Raw genomic sequence first — 21896 nt, 5'->3', positions numbered from 1 at the left:
TTAGTCACTTCATATGTAAACACACACGAAGAGGGGCTGCCTCAAACGCACCTGCCCACACATGCCTGTCTCTCCTTCATTGTCTACGTGGGCTCATGGGTGACCTTTCCAGAATAAAGCTATTGCCATTTGGGAAGTTATTCTCCTGGTAGTCACCAGCCACATGAGAGAAGGAATATACTGCCAGGGAGAGTTGTTCTTCAACACGTCACGAGGAAGGTTCAGAAACAAGCTTCTAGAAATACTACGCAGTTTATCCCCTGCTCTCAGACACAGGCATCGGAAACCGTGATGATTCTGGTAAATAAGCACATGGGTTGTTACTACCGCCCATCATCCCGAGTCCCCAGGACAACCCCTGTGGTGAGAGGATGTGAGGAGTCAACACTGATATGATAATCTTAAAATAGCACTGAGCGAAGACTGTCATTTGCTGCTGCTGACACTTGCCCCTCTCCTGTCCCTTTGGTTTCCAGGACAGCTGTGACAACCCATGGTGGTTCATCTGTGACGTGCCAATGTCATAACGCTGCTCATCCCCTTCGCCCGGCTATGTCACACAGAAATAACGCCTTTCCCTGTGCATCTAACCTTGGGCATACTTACGTGTTTGTTTACATGCACATATATGTTTAAAGGCATATACAGTTATACTACACCAATAACGAGCTGACAGAAGCCACAGGCTCCTCTGTGTGTGTAAACCCATGGTGAGGTTTCATCTCTAGAATGGTGTTTGGATTCGTGGGAAATTTTAAGTACTTGAATGCTAAGGTGCCAAACTTCCATATTTAACCAAGTTTATAGTGAAAGCATCTGTGTTTTATAAGATGTTAAGAGCTATAATCATAGATGTCAGGGTAGAGAGCATGTGCTATGGTGATCTCAGCTATGGGGATCTGCTCTTTCAGAAATGGAGGTGTGCACTGTGTCTTGAGGGGACAGGGTAAGAGTGTGTGGGCTGGCCCAGAGGTATGCCAAGATGTGGCCTGGGGGCAAGGGGCACACCAGTAAGTACTGTGACCCTCAGTAAGTCACCCACTCTTTCTGACCCTCAGGTTCCTCATCTGTGACTCAGGAAGAATTCAGAATGCACGCTAGAGTTACTCCTTCACCGATACTGGGTTTCGAAACCTCTCAGCTTACCTTGGCTTGGTATGCTAATAGTGCTTTCCGGGCTGGTCAGCAAAGACAAAATGGGCATGGGAAATACAGATGTGACTAGGGACATCCTAAGTAGAAAGGAGTTGTTTCTGGGAAAGGAGTTGTTTCAGGAGGTGAGAGTCCAGCGTCCTCAGAGTGCTCTGATGTGTGTAATCACCAGAAACCAGCTGCTTCCCTTTCGCTAATATGACGTCAACACCTTTGAAGTGATGACTCATTTGGCCCGTCATCTTCGGGACCCCTTAGGGGTCATCAACAGATGAGAAGAAACACGAAACACTTTCATAACATGTATTTCCTCCTCATTGCTGATTGCTTTTTATAAAACAAAACAAAATCCAAATCCTGTTTCTGTGATCTCCGCACTTAGAATTAACCACCTAACAATGGGGAGATCTACTTACAGCCCTTGGAAATAACCCAAGTGCAGAGCCACAAGGAACAGAACATGATGTCTTCAACCTACTGACTCAAGCCAACTCCAGAAAACACTAGAATGACCAAAGAAGAGGAGAATGCTACCCCCAATCGATGCCCATATTCTTTAGTTGGTTTTTTAACATTGTCATTGTGAAGATTAGCTCAGACCATTAGGCTCGTTATTAGAGCCTGTCTCTCACACAGAACAAGCAAGTATTCTAGAGCTAGCCCACTGCTCACCATAACCTGGCAAACATTTGAAGTGAACTGCTTGCTGAGTACCTCAGTAGGAAAGAATGAGGCTTACTGCTGCACTAAAAGTAACGAAGGAAAAAAGTAAAATGGAAATGTCTCCTTCTGTATTAAATGAAAAATTTAATCTAACATTCATGGCTCACTGTCCTCTTTCCTAGATACACATGTATAAAGGTCCTCTCTGTATCCCTCCCCCAAATGGGCTGAATTTCAGGGGCTAAATCAGAGTTCCCTAAGACAAAACAGACTTAAAAGATGACCAAGAAGGGCTGGAAAGATGGCGCAGTGGTCAAGAGCAGTGGCTGCTCTTGCAGAGGTCTGGAGTTCGATTCCCTGCACCTATGTGATGGCTGACACCAGTTATAAGTCCAGTTCCAGAGGATCTGACATCCTCTTCTGACCTCCTTGGGCACTGCACACAAGTAGACATCACACGCAGGCAAAACCCCCATATACAAAAAATAAAAATAAATCTTAGAAAAAGTCAACAACTTTAAAAGGATGACCTAGAAAGGCTAATTCCCAAGGATAAGGGTGGAGCAAAGCTCTTCCTAGAGGATTTTGTGACCATTTCATAAGGCTCACTTCTATCTGTACCCATTGCTACCTCCCTGTCTTAGATTTGAAGATGGTCTGGAAGTTTCTTTGTTTTGTTCTGTTTTTTTTTTTCAAGATGGGGTTTCTCTGTGTAGCCCTGGCCGTCCTGGAACTTGCTCCCTAGACCAGGCTGGCCTTGAACTCAGAGATCCACCTGCCTCTACCTCCTGAGTGCTGGGATTAAGGCCTGGTGGCTGGTAGTTTTTTTTTATTCTAGAGCTGTTTACAGGACAAATGCCCTTACCCCCCAGTAAGAGGATTTAATGGGGGTGACAACATTTGCTGAGTATTACCTATATTCCAGGCATGGCACATGTACTTTCATGCTTTGCTTACCCTCAGGAGAACTTTTGCCTGTCATTCTCATTTGATAGATGAGGAAGCAGGTTAGGAGAAGGCTGGGCACTGGCCCCAGGTCACAGTCACACTGAGATAAAAGTTCGTGAACACCTCTTATAGTCTCTCTTAGAAACAGAGGAAAAAGGACAGGAAGCGGAATGTCAACAGCGGATGGCATTGCTAGGATTCAAGGAATTTTGGTGATCGTTTTTTTTTTTTTTAATCCCCAGTGGCTACAATCTCTGCCTGTGTTACTTTTAGCATTAGTCCTGGGGGGCGGGGGGGGGCTAGGACCTAGGTTCCTTTCAGGAACCCCTTGAACAGGTGGCCACTTCCAGTGGGTCAATCACCGTGAGGCACAGTTGCGCTCACCCTTGTAAGTCAGGTGTGTGCTCACATGTGGTGTGCTGCTAGGGTTTGTTTTGGTTACACATGTTTGCTGCACATGTTAATCTGGAGAGATTAGAGGTCCCTTCTGCGAAGGGATAAAGGAGATTAGCATCCCTTGGGTCAGCGCTGACACTGTTGCTCTGTGCCTGGGGTCCTGACCTTGATCATGAGGCTTCTTTCACGTACAGGCACCAACAACAGCAGGTGTGGTGGGCTAGAAAGATGAGGGGGACACACCAGAAAATGCCAATCACTGGAGGTCAGGTGTGGGGGGAGGGGGGCGCTACCCCAGTCTTTCTTGTAAGAGGGCAATACTTCCATCAGCACCAGTGGCTGGCAGGGACTAAACGCTCAGGAATTACTGTATAAACACATCTCTCTCTCTCTCTCTCTCTCTCTCTCTCTCTCTCTCTCTCTCTCTCACACACACACACACACACACACACACACACACACACACACATCTCACAACTACATCTGGGTCATGACTGAGTGCTCTGCCGAGGGAGACTCAGGATGCAGAAGTCACACGTTCCAGGCCATCCAGCCTGGGGGGTGAAGGGTTAGTTTTGTACTGGAGAAGCCTTCCTTTAAACTTCTCACACTTTGAGCGCCCAAGAGGGAGGTTTAGCCCATCACAGGACTTCCTGGTTTCCTAAGGATGCCGGGAGAGGCCGCTGGGGTAATCCTTCAGAAGCCCTTCCCCTCAAAGGGCAGGGTTCTTTTCTGGGGGGGGGGGTCGGATTTAGCAGCAGCTGTGCTTTTTTTCTGGGAGCGGGAGGATGGCCCAATGACCTTCTCAGCCCCAGCCACTCCTGGCTTGTGATGCTAGGATTCTCTTTCCCTACTTGGAGATGCAAATGCAGGCTCCCGGGGCACCCTGGGAGTGTTCCACTGCACCCCTGGGAGTACCCCTTTTGAAAAGTCAGCCTTTGTTTTTAGTATTTCTTTTGAAAGTTGGGAGAGATGCTGAGATAAAGCAAGGCTAGCCCCTAAGGACAGTAAACTTGATGGGGTGTCCCCGTGGGTTTTTTTTTTTTTTTTTTTCAGAAAAAAAAAAAAGATGTTAAGGAATACTGCAAAACTCAACAGAAGTGCTGGCTCCACCTACACTTGGTTAGAAATGCTTGCATGGATTTTCTCTTTTCTTTTCTTTTCTTTTTTTTTCCCAGCAGTGTTCGTACAAAGGTAAAGACAGTGTCTTCCAGACACTGCTTGAGACATTCTAAAGGTCTTTCTTTGGGAGGGTAGGGCCCGTCTGCTTCTGCTGGACCCACACACTTTGAAAAGTGTGCCCAGAGCAGTGACCGTTCAACCAACTCTCATTTCCTTACACAAAACAAACATGCCTACCCCTCCACCCCCCTACTCCCCACCCCCGACAACGTAGAAAAATCGGGGGTGAGCCGCCAATGCTGTGGCTCACAGCTGGACCTCAGGGATCACTAGAGACATTCATCAGGTTGCAGATGACATGCCCGAGGCACAGCAACTGGGTTGGGCAAGGTCTCCTGTCTGGTTAAGGACAGTGTGGGTCCTCCATTGACAGAGGATCTTTTTACTCCCCCCCAGACTTCTAGAGGATGGGCTCTTGTACTTGATTTTGATACTACCCTGCTTGTCTTGTTGATGCTTGTTAGAAAGTATGGCCAGTCATGACTCTTTAGTGGAAGAAAGGTGTGTGAGTGCAACCTAAGCACCTTGTGTTCTCACACTAGTGACCAGTAGCCTATGGCTCCTCGTGCCTGTAGACACAGCAATGTGTCTTCACACTATGACTTCACACTAAAACACAGCCTGAGCAACTACTTCCTGGGAGCTGTTCAAGGGGAGTCATCTGGCTACTTAAACATCAAGGCAAGTACGTACCTCACTGTTGGCGCTTTCCACAAAGGAGCCCCCGAACATGGCGGCCATCCACTCGCAGCTACAGATCAGCAGTGGTTTGTGGGCACTGATGGCTCCATCATCTAAGGTAAATTTCACATCTGCCAAGGACAGAGGAAACAAAACTGTGAGCCAGTTTTTTTCCAGGGGTTTCACCCCAGCCTTCTGCTCTGTGTACATCCATCAAGCTGTATCTCTCACCCCCTCTTCCAGGTTTACTGATCCTACTTCAATCCCTACTTCCGGCACATCCAGCTCCCACAGCAAGGAGTGTACCTTGAAAAATTGCATGCAGGATCACAACACAAATTCTTAGGGCCAGAAAGTCGTAGAAAGGAGAGGATTATCATTTTGTGCTTTAGATTTGGGGTTTATACAGCGCTTGGCACAGTTACACATATGTATGTTTCATAGACACCTTGTATACACAGTCTGTAAGTAATTTCAATCAACATAAGACATAGTTCATTGTTTAATTTACTGTGCATTTGTAAGAGAACCTTTTAAATTAACATTCACGATTACTTCTGTATCCCCGTGCCCAGGGATTGGGATAAATGTTTTTACTTTATTCCACAGGGTGACATTCAAATAGTTGGAGCATTTGAGGTCTTGGATTTTCGGGCACTAGGGATGGATGTTCAGCATATACAAGACTTGTCTGTCTATCTCTCGTTACTGTTTGGCCGAATGTGCCCTAGTTACACCCCCCCACACACACCTGTGTGTGTGTGTGTGTGTGTGTGTGTGTGTGTGTGTGTGTGTGTGAACTGAAGGTAACACTTCATTCCCAATTTCTTTCTTTCTTTCTTTTTTTGCCAGAGCTGAGTATCAAACCCAGGGCCTTGCGCTTGCTAGGCAAGCACTCTACCACTGAGCTAAATCCCCAACCCCCCCAATTTCTTTATCAGGAAATTCCTAAGAACAGCAACAACTTAAAAGAACTGCACCATTAAGTATAGCTAAGAAAATAGAACAATGTACTGATGCCATCCATTATCTAGCTCAGATGTCTCAGTTACCTCGGAGTGACATGCCAGGGCCTCCCTTTCATAAAGGAGTCCTAAGTGGACCCCCATTCTTGCTTGGCTCTATCTGGGCAGTTAGCGAGGGATTCAGTCAGCTCTAATGTCTCCCAGTTAATCGAGTACATATTCGCAACACATTCTTTTCAGTAACACTCAGAGCAGCTTCCACACCATGGCAACCAATGTTTGCTGTAAATGTTCCCCACTCCTTGCTTTAAAATGAATAGCGTGACTCAGTATCAGGCCATAGAATGTGTAGTACCATGGCAGGGATTATGGGAGACAAAGACAAAAAAATAGAGGTAAAGCCCAGTCAACAGAACTCAGGAAGTCAACATTGCAGGGAAGTCCACTTCCACCCACACCCGCACACATGTCCCGAGACGAAAATTCTAGAATTAAAAATAGTGTGCATGTATCAGACAGACAGAACCAAGCAAAGGTCAGTAAATCAGACCGGATGCAGTCTCTAGGGAGTTTGCTCATGGAAGGGCACCAATGGCTGGGTGTGGTATAGTTGCCCAAGACGAAAGAAGAAAGAGCGGGTGACTGGGGCGTGGCAGTGGATGTTGCTGTTGTTGTTGTTGTTGTTGTTGTTGGTGGTGGTGGTGGTGGTGGTAATGCAACTTGCCTCTGGGACTTCAGTGACCTCAGGACCACAGATCAATGATGCAGGGACAATGGAGAAGAATGGGACAATGGACATTGGTCACGGAACCGATCCTGAAGCCAGGTAGTTCGAGCTTCAAGCCCCTGGAGAGAGGCGCAGGGTCACCTAATCTACCCTGTGCACTGCAGATTGAGTGACTAGGTTTCTGGAGCGGCAAGGCTTGGGTTCATGACCTCACTGTTGCCACTTAACTGACTTAGTGACCTGGCCTCTCAGTCCCGTGTTTCTCAACACCTGCAAGGTAGGAGGACCACCTCTTGGGTCTGATAAGGATTGGCAATGCTGATCTTGTTAATTTTATTCATTCTCCTGTTCAGTTTAGCTAGCGTTTGATGACCCCCCCACCCCCACCCCCCACCCAGCACAAAGGCCTTGCTTGATGGCTCTCTGGGGCCCTGCTCACCTGAGAAGGTGCCCTTGCTGAGACACTCTTTGATCCGATTGGCTTTCCTGACGTGGAAGGCTTTTGTGATCTCCTGGTTCATAAAGGCTTCCTTGTTCATGATATTCTCCACCATCATCCTCAGATCGAACATCTCCAGGACCTCGGCCATCTGAGCCAACCCCAGCAAATCTTTTTCCTTCTCATCCAGCTGCCCAGTGTAGAGGAATCGTAGCAGGGTCCGGAAAGGGCCTGACTGCATCGATGGGTCCAGCCTGACAACGGTCACTGGGCCCACCCGCTTAGAAATGGGGTTGACCCGCACCTCCCTGTGCATGCTGACAAATCCCTTGCTCCAGCCGGACAGGGCCTGTGCCTCAGAACCCGAAGCCTCGGTCTGCAAAGCTAGACTCTCCAGCAGGTCCTGGCCTGAAGATGCTCCTGGGCCAGCCGGAGGGGTCCTCTGGGGACTTTTCTTCCCTTCCTCGGCTGGACCCATACCCTGCATCTGCCCGTGACAATCCCTGCATGGCACCCCCTCACCAGCTCCCCCATCCCAACCGGGGGATTCTTCACACTCCATTAAAAAAAGGTCGTAGAATTTGGAAGAAGAGGTAGCGAGGTAAATGCGGTGCGCGAAGATGTACTCCTGGTCCTGGAGAATGAAGAGGACGTCGGCGCATAGAGGGTTGTCCAGTAAACAGGCAGCATCGCTTGTCCCCGTGGACGAACACTCGGGGACCTTGATGACTGGGGGAGGGGCTTTCGGAGGTAGGAAGGGCGCCTGAAGCAGAGGCTTCTGGACTTTTTTCAAGTGGGATTTCCAGAACTGCAGGTGCCGGCGGGAGATGAGGGCTGCACGGATAGCATTGTCGAACACATCCTTGATGCCGAACTGGTCAAACACGCTGGTCTCGTAGTAAGGGATGCCAAGTTCCTTTGCCACCTCTCGGCCTTTTTCTGGGGGCAAAATGTCACCTCTCTTTATGGGCCTGAAATAAGAGAATTAAAAAAATATATACACATAATCAACTTTCTTTTAAGGAAAAAAAAAAAAAAGAAAGTGTGTGGTATCTAAATTTCTAAATCCCTAAGTTGGATTTTATGACTAAAAATTCATTCGTTTCTTAAATTTTTACCTTTAAAATCCTGTAAGGGGTGGGGTGGTGGTGGTGCACGCCTTTAATCCCAGCACTCGGGAGGCAGAGCCAGGTGGATCTCTGTGAGTTCGAGGCCAGCCTGGGCTACAGAGTGAGTTCCAGGAAAGGCGCAAAGCTACACAGAGAAACCCTGTCTCGAAAAGCCAAAAAAAAAAAAAAAATCCTTTAAGGGTCTTGAAAACTCCAGCATGGGCCCCTTAAAGAAAAAGATTAAATGAGATAATGAATACATTTAGCATAATGAGATAATGAATATATTTAGCATTGTTCTTGGCGCTTGATAAAAATCACTGCCAATGGCCACCTTCATCATTGCATGTTTCATTTTTATAACGTCATAATGCACCCACCTACACTGTCTGCAAGTTCGATGAAGTACTGTTTTCACTCTGTAGTGAGAAGAAACAGAGGCAGGAAGTTCAATTGGTTTGCCTACGGAATGTCTATAAGCTACTAGAAATTTCTACTAAGTGGTTAGTGTACAGACTTCCCCACTCTTGGTTCAGTGATCCATGTCCAGCAGCTTCTGAAGTCTCTCTATTGGCTTCATGAATCCTCTTTCATATATTCCTCCTGTCCATTTCCATCAGGCCTTCATTGATCTTTTCTTGACACTGGTACATAAGTCTCTTAGTTGGCCTTTGTAGTACTTTGAATATAACTGGCCCCCATAATCTCATAGGGAATAGCACTATTAGGAGGTGTGCATGGTCCAACTATTTGTTGGAGTGGGTATGGTCTTGTTGGTGGATGTGTGTCACTGTGGGGGTAGGCTCGGGATAGTGTCCAGCACAAGCCAAGATGTAGCCAGCGCCACATCTGTCTGCGCACTGCCATGCTCCCTGCCACAGTGATAATAGACGGAACCTCTGAAACTGTCATTGAGCTGCCACAATTAAATGTTTTCTTTATAAAGTTGCTGTGATCATGGTGCCTCTTCACAGCCATAGAAACCCTAACTAAGCCTCTCTTCAGAATCCGCACTTATCTCTCACCCCTGCCAGAAAAGTACTAAAACAAGAGCCGGGGTACAGCTGAGCCTGCAATTCTGTGTTAATTTCTCCTGTTTCCACAAGCCGGTGGAACAAAGCCCACGCCCTTTTGGTCTGGCACACAAAACTCATTTACAAGTTAATCAGACCCAGGAAGGCCAATGTAAGCACTGCAGTGCTGGGCTTGTGACATAACCCGGGAAAGGGTCCAGGACCGACAAGATGTGATCTGCGACAGTTCTTCAAGAGATGCACGCTTGATTCCGACAAGCGCTCTTAAGCAACCGATCTGAAATACTTTGCCTTTGACACCAAACGTCACACACTTCCCAGGCCCTGGTCCAGGAGACCAATGATAAAAGTGGATGGAATTTGGATTTGAAGACCTGGGGGAAGAGAAAAGGGGAGGGAGGGAGGGAGGGAGGGAGGTCACACCTCAGGGTGCTGACAAGCGTGGAAAGATCCAGGGAATAAGGTTTAACTTTAGGTCTCTTCCTGTGGGCCTTGTGTGAACTTTGTCCTCGGGGCTGACTTGAAATTTGCTCATTGATTAACCTGAAGCGTGGTTCTAATGCCCCACTTTGTGAAATCTCTAAGTCACTCCCTTTAAGGGACTGTCCTATCTGCTACCCTCTGCAGTCACCCTCACACCCAGGTGGTTCTGAACATTCCATTTCTAGTCCATGCGTGGAGGAACAGAGGGGTGGTGGAGACCGAACATCAAGTGCTTTCAAAGTTTTACCCAGGATGCATTTGGAGCACCAGAAATGGTCTAAAAGTGTCTCATAGGTCGTCACTGCAATACGCATAGAAAGTGGGGTCCGGAGAAGGTTTGTGGTCAGCCAACTGGGTAAATACTGAAGCAAGGCATTGCTACAAGAATTTGTTGGGAGTTTTGTTCTTCAGCAGAGAACACAGGTGTGAAACAGACAAAATTGTGTTATACAAGAGTAACTTCTGAGGGTACAGATTTTTAAGAATTCTTTCTTTCTTTCCAAAATTGGTCTCCATACTATGGACACAGTGAAAAACACCTTCTAAATTTTTTTTTGTTTACTTTAAATTCTGATACTTTGTTAACATAAGGATTAGACACATTTAAAAAGTCATGTTTTCTTTCTTTCTTTCTTTCTTTCTTTCTTTCTTTCTTTCTTTCTCTCTCTCTCTCTCTCTCTCTCTCTCTCTCTCTCTCTCTCTCTCTCTCTCTCTCTTTCTTTCTTTCTTTTTTGGAGACAGGGTTTCTCTGTCCCAGATCTCGCTCTGTAGACCAGGCTGACCTCAAACTCACAGAGATCTGTCTGGCTCTGCCTCCCAAGTGCTGGGATTAAAGACATGTGCCACCACCGCCCGGCTTTTACTTTCTTTTTAAAAGATTTGTTTGTTTGTTTATGTATGTATGTATGTATGTATGTATGTATGTATCTATCTATCTATCTATCTATCTATTTATTTAATGTATACACGTGCTCTATCTGCATGTAGAACTTTATGTCAGAAGAGGGCATCAGATCTCATTACAGATGGTTGTGAGCCACCATATGGTCGCTGGGAATTGAACTCAGGACCTCTGGAAGGGCAGCCAGTGCTCTTAACTGCTGAGCCATCTCTTCACTCCTTGTGCTTGCTTCTTTGCAAGTACAGCTCCACGTGATTTTTGGGTGTTTGCTTTTGTTTTCTTTTTGAGGCGGGGTCTCACTGTGCAGCTCTGGCTGACCTTGAACGTGCCATGTGGATCAAGTTGGCCTCAAACTCCTGGAGATCCACCTGCCTCTGCTTCTCAAGTGCTGGCATCACAAACGAGTGTTGTCAGGCTCAGCTCCATGTGATTTTTAAAAACTGGACACCAGCCCAGGCCTAGTGGTATGGGCCTGTGGTCTCAGCGGCTCAGGAGGCCGAGGAAGGAAGATCACAAGTTCAAACCCTGGGTATGCTACAGAGTAAGCTCCAGGCCAGCCTAAGAAATGTAGTGAGACCCCCACCCGGCTCTAAGTTCAAAGTTAAAAGAGGAATGGGGCTATGACTTGGTAGAATGTCTGGTCTGCCTAGAATGTGGGAGGCTGTAGGCTCACTCTCCAACACTGTACAAGACACCAGAGGCCAGAGAAACACTACCACCACCACCAGAACCAACCTAGACATGCGGTCATGGGAATGAAAGCACGTCTCTGTTGGGATGTGATACCGGCCAACAGCTGTGGCTGATCCTTCTGAGCCTTAGTTTATTTTGTTCTCAGCAGGCATCATTTCAAGAATGATGCCACCCTGGGTGGCTAACATTCTGTATAGGACATCATTCAAATACAGCACTTCCTCCAAAGCACTTCCATACACCCCATTTCCTAGCGGGGAATTAATTCCCTTGCAGCACGGGCCAACCATTTGGTGAGACTGGATTGTGACTCTCTTCAGCCTGGGGAGGCATCAGGACTCTAGCTGATGAATAGCTGACTGACTTTGGGAAAGTCTATGATTGAGAGGTGTAGCCTCAGTGGCCACTGAAAATCTAAGGTACCGGAAAACTGTTTCCTCGCCCGGCGGTGGTGTTGGCGGCGGCGGCGGCGCCCGCCTTTAATCCCAGCACTCCAGAGGCAGAGCGGGACGGAACTCTGTGAGTTCGAGGCTAGCCTGGGCTACAGAGCGAGATCCAGGACAGGCTCCAATGCTACAGCAGAGAAACCCTGCCTCGAAAAAACAAAACAAAACAAACAAACAAACAAACAAACAATTTCCTCACTGAGATGCCGGCTGCATGCAGGGTCCTTGGCTTACCTTGCTAAGGGGCGCCTGGCGCGGTTAACAGCTTCCAGGTCGGCGTAGCGGAGGTCTAGCTGGCAGCCGACAAGGACCACAGGTGTTCGAGGGCAAAAGTGCTTGATTTCTTGATACCACATAGTCTTCACATGATTTAGGGAGTTGGGGTTTGCGATTGAAAAACAGAGGACCACAACGTCAGACCTGGAAAGGAAACCACAGACGGGCTCACATCACCTTTCCGTGGGTCCCTCCAGCCATCCATTACGGTCCCTCTCTCCTCTCCCACTTATCTAACAACATCACGTCACGGTTAAAAATAATTTTTTTTTTTTTTTAAGGGCCGGATAGTAAATACATCTGAGTCATGCACATAGCCTGCTGAGGCCCCGCATTCCAGCCCCAACACAGCCTCGTGGCTCATTTTCACATCTCACTGTGGAACGTGGATGCGCTCAGGGTTCCCCCGTGTGAAGTGACTTTCCCAAGAGACGGCTACCCGAAGGAGTTCAGTCCTGGCGTTCCCACATGCTGAACTATTTCTGCTCAGGAGAAATAGTTGCAAGATAAAAGGAAACGATGAAGACCACCTTTTTCTACCCCCTTCATAAAACACAAAGGCGGAGATGTCCAACCCAATGAGAAAGCAAACAGCTGGTGGAGATGTCAGCAGTATTTGCTGCATGGCGTCAGCAAATACAAAGAAGGATGTTGGCCCTTCTTGCTCACGCACACAGATACAAAGCACAACCCTTTATCTGCTTCCGAACAGAGAGACCCTGAGTTGGCAGGAATTTGCATTTTTTAAAAACTAGGTGTAAAGCAAGAAGATGAAGTCAATGGAGGGCTGATATGGTCAGAAAGCATGGGAATTAGACCCCTCCCATGTTACAGGTGATACACAACAGGTACATGGGAAAACGAAGGGGGGAAAAAGCATCTACTTAAATTTGACATTGGGAGCTTCTATTTTTCAAGTATAACTTACCATTCTAGAAGTCAAAGAATTGTTGAGTAAGACAGTTGTTCAAATATGGTGCTTGATGGTAGCTGGCAAGCAGGAATAATAACCTCCCTTCTAAGTTAAAATATGAGTGACCATTTTTAGAACAGGCAGGGAAGTGAGAGCAGGAATGTTTATGCTCGGGGAGTCAAGACTTGCAAATAAACTCAGCAATAAACTCATGACTTTATGAGATGTTAATTTATTGCCTTTATTGTTGATGTGATGGGAAGAGTCAAGTCTATGAATAAAAAAACAAAACAAAACAAAACAAAAAAAAAACCTCTTCTTAAATCATTAATGAGTTTTCCTTCCTACATATCAATGGAGACAAACAAATGTATGCAAGCAGCCACAGAATTTCTAAAAATAGTTGTCTCTGATGCAGAGTATGGCAGGGGGCTTGCATTAAATGTAATTCTCAAGTTGAGTCTTTCTGTGTACTTTCAGGGAAAAAAAAATTTTTTTTTTTGCACCAGACCACAGCAAACAGAGGGGAAAGTCCCGAGTTTAAGATGTCCTCACATTACAAAAGAAAACCCAGGACTCAAAGCAGGTGACTGTTGCTCTGCGTGGTTAGAATAATCTCAATGTAAAGATATTATCAAAGGCTGGAATAATATGTAAATAATGTGTAAAATATGCATAAATATATAAACGAAAAGGAGAAATATCTTGTCTTTGAGATTCTGATTTAGTTACTAGAATATTCTGTACTCAGCCTTACTTCCAATCAGCATAAATAACAGTATCCATTAAAGCCAAAAATGCTTTGAATATTACTTTATTTACAGGCTTAGTTTTCTATTATTCATCAGCCTGTTTATATTGGATATCTAATAAAGTCTTTCTATAAGCTTTGTTCTGATCATAAGATAAAGCCATCACAGAATTTTTGACATAGAATAATATGTCTGGTTCAGCATCTCAGACAACGAATTAAGCAAATACATCCATTGTTCAACTTGAGGACTACGTGTGTGTGTGTGTGTGTGTGTGTGTGTGTGTGTGTGTGTGTGTAATATATAGTTTTATTTATTGTAATTGGTGCCTTCAGTTTCCATGTTAAGGCATACGGCTGTGAGGAGAATCATTCTAAGAACTTCATTTCTATGACAGACACATAACTAAATGTCAATTCTGCTATCTAATTTTATGATGTAGCAAAGTGAGGTTTTGAAATCAGAGCTGGCTTGGTTGCCAAGGTAACCGTGTTACCACTCATGACATGCAACACATGGGAGTTAACTATCTGGGTGACCTGCAAGCAAGCCCAGACAGGACCTGGGAGGGGGTGATGGTAGGGGACAAATGGAATCTTCTGATAGCCACACAGTGCCACGACACAATGCAGGGCCAGAGTTATCAGTGTCCTCTGCTATCCTGTGGCTTAGGTGTCTAAATGCTTGAAATCTGTGGGGGAACTGGGAAAAGATATGATATTCTGCAAATATCTTGGCTCAAAATGTAAGAACAAGTTGAATAGAGAAAAACACTATTATAGATGTTAAAATAACCCACTGAATAAAAATTTTACGTGCATCTTAGAATAACGTCTTTCTTTTGTTTTCTTACCTAGCTGCTAAGAGAAAACTCTCCCCATTACTTTAGACTGAAATCAGTTAAAAGTAAGATTATATATTAACTTAATTTGCTTTTGTTTAAACCATGTTGATTTAGATACAAACGTGGGAGAAGCCTGGTGTGTGCTCTAAGCAGAATTTTATCCTCAGGTCTTGCCATTCAAAGGACAAATTCCAACAAAGGCTGAGAATCAATAGTCAACAAGATGAGGCCATAGACAGAGATGCCTCCTTCCAAACACCCTTGCCTAACTGGCAATATGCCAGCATCCTTTGTGGTCTAAACACTCGTAAAAATCAAGTAACTAAAACAGAAACAGAGGAGGAGTGGATTGGGGGTGGGTGAGAGGAGAGGAGGGAGGAGTAACTATGGTTGGGATCAAAAATAAATTAATAAATTAATAATAAAAAATAAAAACACAAATAATATTAACTACCTCACTGTATTGTAAATTGAAAAAACCAAACTAGAAGATAAATAGCATATAAATATTTGACCATTTCAAAAAAAAAAAATCAAGTAACTATTTGAAGAATTGCGTTTATTCCTTCTAGACTCCAGCCTTTCCTTCTACCTAGTTCAAGAAGGCAAGAGACTCTCAGCTAAGAATATCTCCAGGCTGGGGCAGGATTCCAAGGAGTTTAGAGATATGCATTCTTGTGTGGGGACTGTTTAGTGTCTGACATAAACCTGGATTTAAAAATGCCCCTCCTAGGGAAGATAAAAAGGAAAAAGTAGCTTTGAGAAGCTCTGTCTCCATGGCTCTGTTACTGTTTTGTTTTGTTTTGTTTCGTTTAGTGGAGTGGATTTAAAAATAATTGTGGAGAGTGTGAGGAGGATGTTTCGACAGACTTGGCAGTAAGGGTTGTCTAGAAGTGACCTCAGGCTCTATTTCAGCTGTAAAAAGAATGATAGGATTTCAGTGGAATTCTACAGCTACCTGGGGTGGAAAACCCGAGAATTCAGAGACCAAGTCCTGGGTGGACTGGGCTTTAAGCCCCAGACTTTGGATAGTGAGAGGATGCAGGAGGAGATTTGGAATGCACACTGTATTGACTTTTATTTAAAAAATTATGACTGGGCTAAATGGGCTTATTTCCCCTTTAAAAAAAAAATGCATTCAATGATTCAATGTGTTAATGAACAAACAAAAGGATGCATTCTTATTCCCTACGTGTTTCTGGTTATCTCTAATAAGCCCATTTAGCCCAGTCACTTGGGTGCCATCATAAAAAAGTCATGTCCACAAAGTAATATATTTTGATCGGTTAACAGCAAATTGGTCCGAAATGGATGGAAGAGCAATTGGGCATGTCCAGCATCAGAAGAGAGAGGCAGGATGGGAGAGGGGCCAAGTCATCCAAGATGGTAGGGGCCGAGGTCTGTTTTTCTTTTGTACATTAAATAAACCCCAGAGGCATACTTTTTCAGTTGTCTTTTTGGAAAACACTGGCCAAAGACAGCACTTGAAGGATTGTTAGAGATGTTAGGGTAATGTGAAGTGTTCATTCCAGGCCAGGGCTAATCTTTGTTGGAACATTAAAGAAATCTGAGAAAGGCCATCCTCTCCCACATACCTTGTCTGGAGCCAGACTCAACAGCAAATAGCAGGGGTCTCAAAGGCTGTTTTTACAAGTCCAGGCCATGGGTGGGAAGAGCCTGGAGAAGCTACCAGGGGCCAAAAGGCACTGATTGTTAGGAATGCAATTTCTAAACTCTCCTACCACGGAGGGCTCCCCATCTCTGCTGGGCCCATCGGCCATGCCATGGGCATCATTCTGAGGGGCCTGGGGAAAGGGGGGCTAGGCTTCTTTTCCTTATCTGGTTAAGTGATGAAGAAACCCCGAAATCATCTTTTATCTAAAAAAAAAGTCACATCAGACTGATATGATAGGTAGTATAAAAGGAAAGTAGTCTACCTGGCCTCCAGAACGCAGCCAGTAGGGTGGCCGCACCCTCCTCCAGGGTGCTCAGCTCAGGGTGGACCTCATGCAAGACTAATATTTGAAGCTTAGAAGAAGCCTGTGTGATATTCTCCCAAGTTCTGTATGGGCCTGCCTTCTTTTCATTACCCATATGTTCTTTTAAGCGTTTTGTTCTGTGTTCAGATCTTACCGCATTATCAACCACCATTGCTTACACCTGCTTTCACTTTTCTAGTGTGTGTGTGGGGGGACGACCCCCAAGATCTTTACACAGGTAGGGGTCATAGTCACCTCTGAACAGGCTTTCTTTGTGAGTGTACAGGAGTCCACCTCTAGCTTAGATTCGAGCAAGGAGTTCCTGACCTCCACCTGTGGGCCTCCGAGTTCCCTTTCCCTGATGATAACTGAGGTGGGTTCTTTCCCGAAACATCTCAAAACCGTTGGCGTCGACTACACACCTCTCATGCATTGCGCTCTGACAGTGTTATGCAAACAGACACATTGAAACAGCACAGGACAGCTGGGAGCATTGGCAGAGGGTTGGAGCGGATGGATGGCTCCAGGTTTTAGTAGGGGAGCAGCCTGGGTGTATGAGATGTAGAGGGAGTTTGTCAGAGATGGCGCACACGACTGGGCTGGAGATGGATGGCTGGGGAAGCTCAAACTCATGGAGGATGGACAGGCCTGGTGTGGGGTGGGGTGGGGGGTGGGGGCGCCTGGTTGGGAGTTCTGGGGGGCGGGTGAGGGGGGGAGAGGGGGGAGCAGGGCAGAACCATGCAGGGCCCCGGATGTGAGCGGAGAAATCAAGCCAATACTTTACCAAGAGCAGTGAGGCTTCTTTAAGTACAGGTGTTATGTGGGGGAAACTGTCAAAACATCCTGAAATATATCCAGATTTGGGAGTGATTAGCATGCGTGACTACAGTCTTCCAGGACGGTAAATGCAGCTTCATTGGGAAGTGACGTGTTAGACCCGGCTCCCTCCACCCGACAGAAATCTGGCCAAAGCAAGCCATGCTTTGGGGAGTGGGCCGGCAGCAGCGACAGCCCGCCAGTGTCCCCAGAGGCTGCAGACAACGGTAGAGCATTAGAAATGGCTGGTTCCCCCACCCTAGTGCAAATGTCACCGCAGTGAGCGGCCCCACCAACCAAAGCGGTGGGCTATTACCCTAGTTAGCCTTGACCGCTAAGGAGGATGCAGAATCTCGCAGGACGCACACCTTTGCGTGTGTCTGTGAGGGCAGGTTTCTGAGGAGTTTATCTGAGGAAGGAACGACCTGATGGTGGGTGAACGAACGGCTGGGGATAAACCTGAGAAACGGAGCTGAGCGCCAGCGTCTTTGTCCCTCTGCTTCCCGACTGTGGACATCCTTGTCACCACAGTTGGAGCCGCAGAGCTGCTAGTTCCACACTGGGAGCCCAAACAGACCCTCTCTCTGTTAAGTGGCGCCTGCCTGTCAGGTACTTTGTGGCAGGGGTAAGAAAGCAACTAAGGTAGCCGTCATCTAGCGGTCCCATGCCATTTGTTTCATGCCACAAGGCGGTGTGGTCTTCCATGGCACCGGTTGTTACCAGGAGAACCAGAACCAGAACCAGAGTCACATTGAGTGAAGTCCCACCGACTGATGAACACAAATGGTTTTCAACAGCCTCATCGAATGCCTGACTGACACGACAGAGAAACTCTCCCAACTTCTGCTCCTCCTTAGTTGTCCTCAAAGCTAAGCGCCAGAGAAACATCCCTTCTGCGCCGAGTGGCCAGGCCAGCTGCGGATCCAGGAAACCCTGTATGGTCTCTTGCAGGGCAGGGTGGGAAGTCTCTGGGATTCGTGCCCAGGACTCTTAGGAGGCCAAACTGTCAACCAGCCACCTTTTCTGAGCTTGATGGGAAAGAGAGTTCTGCTCAGACGTCTCAGCCATCCTCTTGAGTCGGAAGGTACCTGGGCTCGCTCTGTCCCTCACCGTGTCTCGGAACTAGCTGTTCCTTCCAGACATAACAGTGACAGCCCACTGCGTACCAGGCTCTCTTGGGGACACTGGGGACAGCTGTCCTTGTCCTGTCTATCCTTTCTCATGCCTGCATACTGGAGGACAAGTCAAGAGAAACACACAGAATTGGTGGCCAGAGCCAACCAGACTGGGGGTGGGGGTGGGGGAGATAGAGCTGAGGGTGGGAAGTAAAAAAAAAAAAAAAGAGACCTCTGGGGAGAGCCTCTCTGAGGTTGACATTTCAGTAAACAACTGAAGGAAGGGAGGGACCAGACCTGCCGGCTGTGGGGAAAGAGTTCAAAGCTACAGCTAGCTCGAAGGCGAGGCCCCGAGGCAGGCATGCCTAGGATGCTTCCCCAAGGGAAGAGGCACATTGCTGGAGCACAGTGGGGAGGAGGAAGGCAGGAGAAGCAGAGCCGCAGAGGGGCTGAGGTGGCAGGACTCTCAGGGGTGTGTGTGGCTCTGGCTTCTGGTGAGCTGGCAGGCTCCCAAGTGGTGTTTCTGAGTGGGATGGCGTGATAGCATTTCGAGTTTAATAAGCTGATGTTACTGTCATGACGAGAGCTGATTAAATTGGTGATGGGAGTGGCCAAGGATCAGGGGTGGGGGAGAGGAAATGCCAGGAGAAGCAGGGGCCCCGAGAAGAGGCGGTCCCCAAGATGGGTGGTGGTACCCTTGCCGGGCCTTGGGAGGAGAGACGGGTGCAGGTAGCCAGTGGCTGCAGAAGGTCATGCCTACAGGGCTGGAATGACCAGATCCAGGCTGGGACCAAGTGGCATAAGATGTATCTAAGATGTCTCACTTTTACTCTGCGTGGTCACCGAGGAACTGCTCTGACGGATGCCGCTAACTGCCCATGGTACCAGGAGCTAGCTCATTTTCAAGATCCCCCCCCCCCCCCCCCACGTGTCCCTTTGATTGCTTTTATCCCATTAAAGGGGCCTGCGAGGTATCCAAGCGTACAAGGCTGAGGGCACACAGATGTCTGCGGACTCTGGATCTAAAAGAAACGAAACTAGGCTACATGAAGTCGGGCAGGGGATCAGCTGGAGTTTAAGTGAGGAATGAAAACAGAATGTGTGCCATCACAATTCTTCAGACTGTTGTTCCTGGAAGCCCGCCACGTGATGTCTTGGGGACATGAGCAGAAGTTAACCAGTTAAGACGCTTTCTTAAAAATTATTTGAATTTGTTTTAAAAAATTCCATTGGCCGTTTTCCTAAATGCAGAGGAACAATGTCGTCCCCCACCCCCACCCAGGAATGAGATTATCTTCAGAAGCCAAAGATATGTAAAAAAAGAGAGCGGGGGTGTTCTTTGGATTCATTCTAGGAGATTACAGCTAGATTGAGGCTCAGGGATGTCCTCAATTACAAAGGCTATCTTGCTTTCAAACACACACACACACACACACACACACACGCACGCACGCACGCACGCACGCACGCACCCCAACTCAATGAGTCTCTGAAGCCAGAAGGATAGACTTGAGAGACAATTCGCTATTTTCTCTTTTTCCTATTCATCTTCCTGCAGCCTAGAAATGTCTGTTGTACAGTTTCCCAGGTTGGGGCAGAAGTCTGAGAGGAAGAACACACTTCTGGGCTCACTTTAGAGACGCTTGTCATGGGTGACTGGTATTAAGAGTCGCTGGCAGGGTTGGTAAACTTCCTAAGAAGAATATCCGAGAACACACTCTGTGGCGGACAGGACCAACTGGACAAACATGGAAACGGGTTCCTTTTGGCTCACAACTGTGCCTTATGGTCCAGAGTTTCTGAGAGAAGGTTCTAGAATGACTGACCACAGAGTTACTCAACAGTCTCCTGCCTCTGACCCACCTAGTTTGAAAGGAAAAAGCACTGTGGCCTGGAATCTATTTCCTCATCAGAAAATCCCAACACAGAAACAACACAAACTGGTGTTTTTTTTTTTTGTTTTTGTGTTTTAATTCTTCTTATTCTATGTTGAAAAGCCAGTGTTGCAAACTTGACCCAATTTGTCAAGTTTGCAGTTAGTAAAGGAAAAAAAAAAAGTCCAAAGAAGGCAATCACTATTCCCTTCGCCCTTGTCAGCAGCCTCATTGTGTCTCTCTTGGGGGCTTCTCTTGGGTCTAGCTACGCTTTCCTGTCCGAGCTACCACATGACCACTTCCCTGGACACGTGACCAGCACTTTGCCCCAGTGAGCCCCAGCGGTGCAGGAAGCATTATCTCTGTCTCACTGAGTGCTGAGTGTTCCTGATTTGTGTGGGGGAACGGCTTGGCCAGGCACAGGGGTCCCTGCTCTGTTGACGCCTCATTCTTCCGGTTCTAGTCCAAGCTGCTCTATTTCAGAGCAGGAAGGTTTGCCTGGAACAGCAGCTGAGGGAGGTCCAGAGGCCGGGTGGGAAGACTGTGAAATGACCAGGTTCCACAGCAGCCTTACAGCTGTGGGCTCAAGCTCTGAATGCATACATGGCCATACATGTAATTTTTGAAATTGCCTGTATTTAAGCCTAGTGCATTTTATTATTTGGGGTACATATATTATGGTAATGACCCAGTTTCAACTGGTTTGCTTAATATCCCTGCTATTAGCATGCATGTGTACACACACACACACACACACACACACACACACACACACACACAAATAGAGAAAGAAAACTGTTATAAAAACTATTCTAACAAAATTTGGGGAAGTGATACCCAGAGAAGAAGTGACTCTGTAATTGGAAAATCATCCATACATATCCAAATCTTCTATTTAAGAATATTCACAAAAACAATGACATCCAATGGAAATGGGAAGGGAGGCGAGTTCTGATGACGTGGTTTGTTTGCCTACAGCAGGACAAAACTGGAGAGAGAGGATGAGACCCAAGACAGACAGATAGACAAGCAACGGTACACCCCTACTCCTCAGCTCTGCACCCCGGTTCCCAGACAGGGCAGCTGGTTAGACCGCACAGGTCACTCACATACTCTACAACCCGAGCAGACAGCTGTGGGAGACAGAAAAGAAGAGATGGAAACCTCTCATGGAACCGAGTGTTCTGTCTCACTGTCACATGGTACTCAGAGAGGTGGACCTTCAAGAAGAGATGAACACAAACACAGGCTATGCGTGGTCCCTGCCATCATCAGCCAGCCAGCCCCTGGGCTTGGGGGGGGGGGGGCTCGCGCTGGGAGAAGAGACCCAGCATGGCTTTGGGTGGCAGGAGAATGATGTTCCGTCATTAGCTTTGAGAGCCTGTCAATTCCATTTTCTATATCAGTTCCTGAGGCTCCAGTTCTACATTTCCCCATCTTAAACTTTATGGAGATAACATCGAAATACATTAAGCTTTCAATATTCGCCCGTCGTGTATTTAGTTTGG

The 21896-nt window shown here is 46.8% G+C and overlaps 1 protein-coding gene across 3 annotated transcripts in view; it reads right to left on the bottom strand.

The window, feature by feature from the left end:
- The window catches only part of Rhobtb1 (Rho related BTB domain containing 1), a 74566-nt gene that overhangs the window by 13941 nt on the left and 38729 nt on the right, over nucleotides 1–21896 (bottom strand). For 2 of the 3 annotated variants that reach the window (XM_036168449.1, XM_036168448.1), the window contains exons 5-7: nucleotides 12054–12239; nucleotides 7154–8124; nucleotides 5035–5153 (exon numbers count right to left, since the gene is read on the bottom strand). In XM_036168449.1, the coding sequence (XP_036024342.1) occupies nucleotides 5035–5153; nucleotides 7154–8124; nucleotides 12054–12239 (1276 nt within the window). Of the gene's footprint in view, nucleotides 1–5034; nucleotides 5154–7153; nucleotides 8125–12053; nucleotides 12240–17367; nucleotides 17424–21896 lie in introns of those variants that run through there. The other variant, XM_036168451.1, reaches the window with a different exon arrangement.

This window comes from Onychomys torridus, chromosome 18 (assembly GCF_903995425.1).
Source record: "Onychomys torridus chromosome 18, mOncTor1.1, whole genome shotgun sequence".
In the NCBI taxonomy this organism is placed as follows: domain Eukaryota; kingdom Metazoa; phylum Chordata; class Mammalia; order Rodentia; family Cricetidae; genus Onychomys; species Onychomys torridus.
Note: the sequence above shows the minus strand (reverse complement) of the source record. Positions and strands in the feature narration are given on the sequence as shown.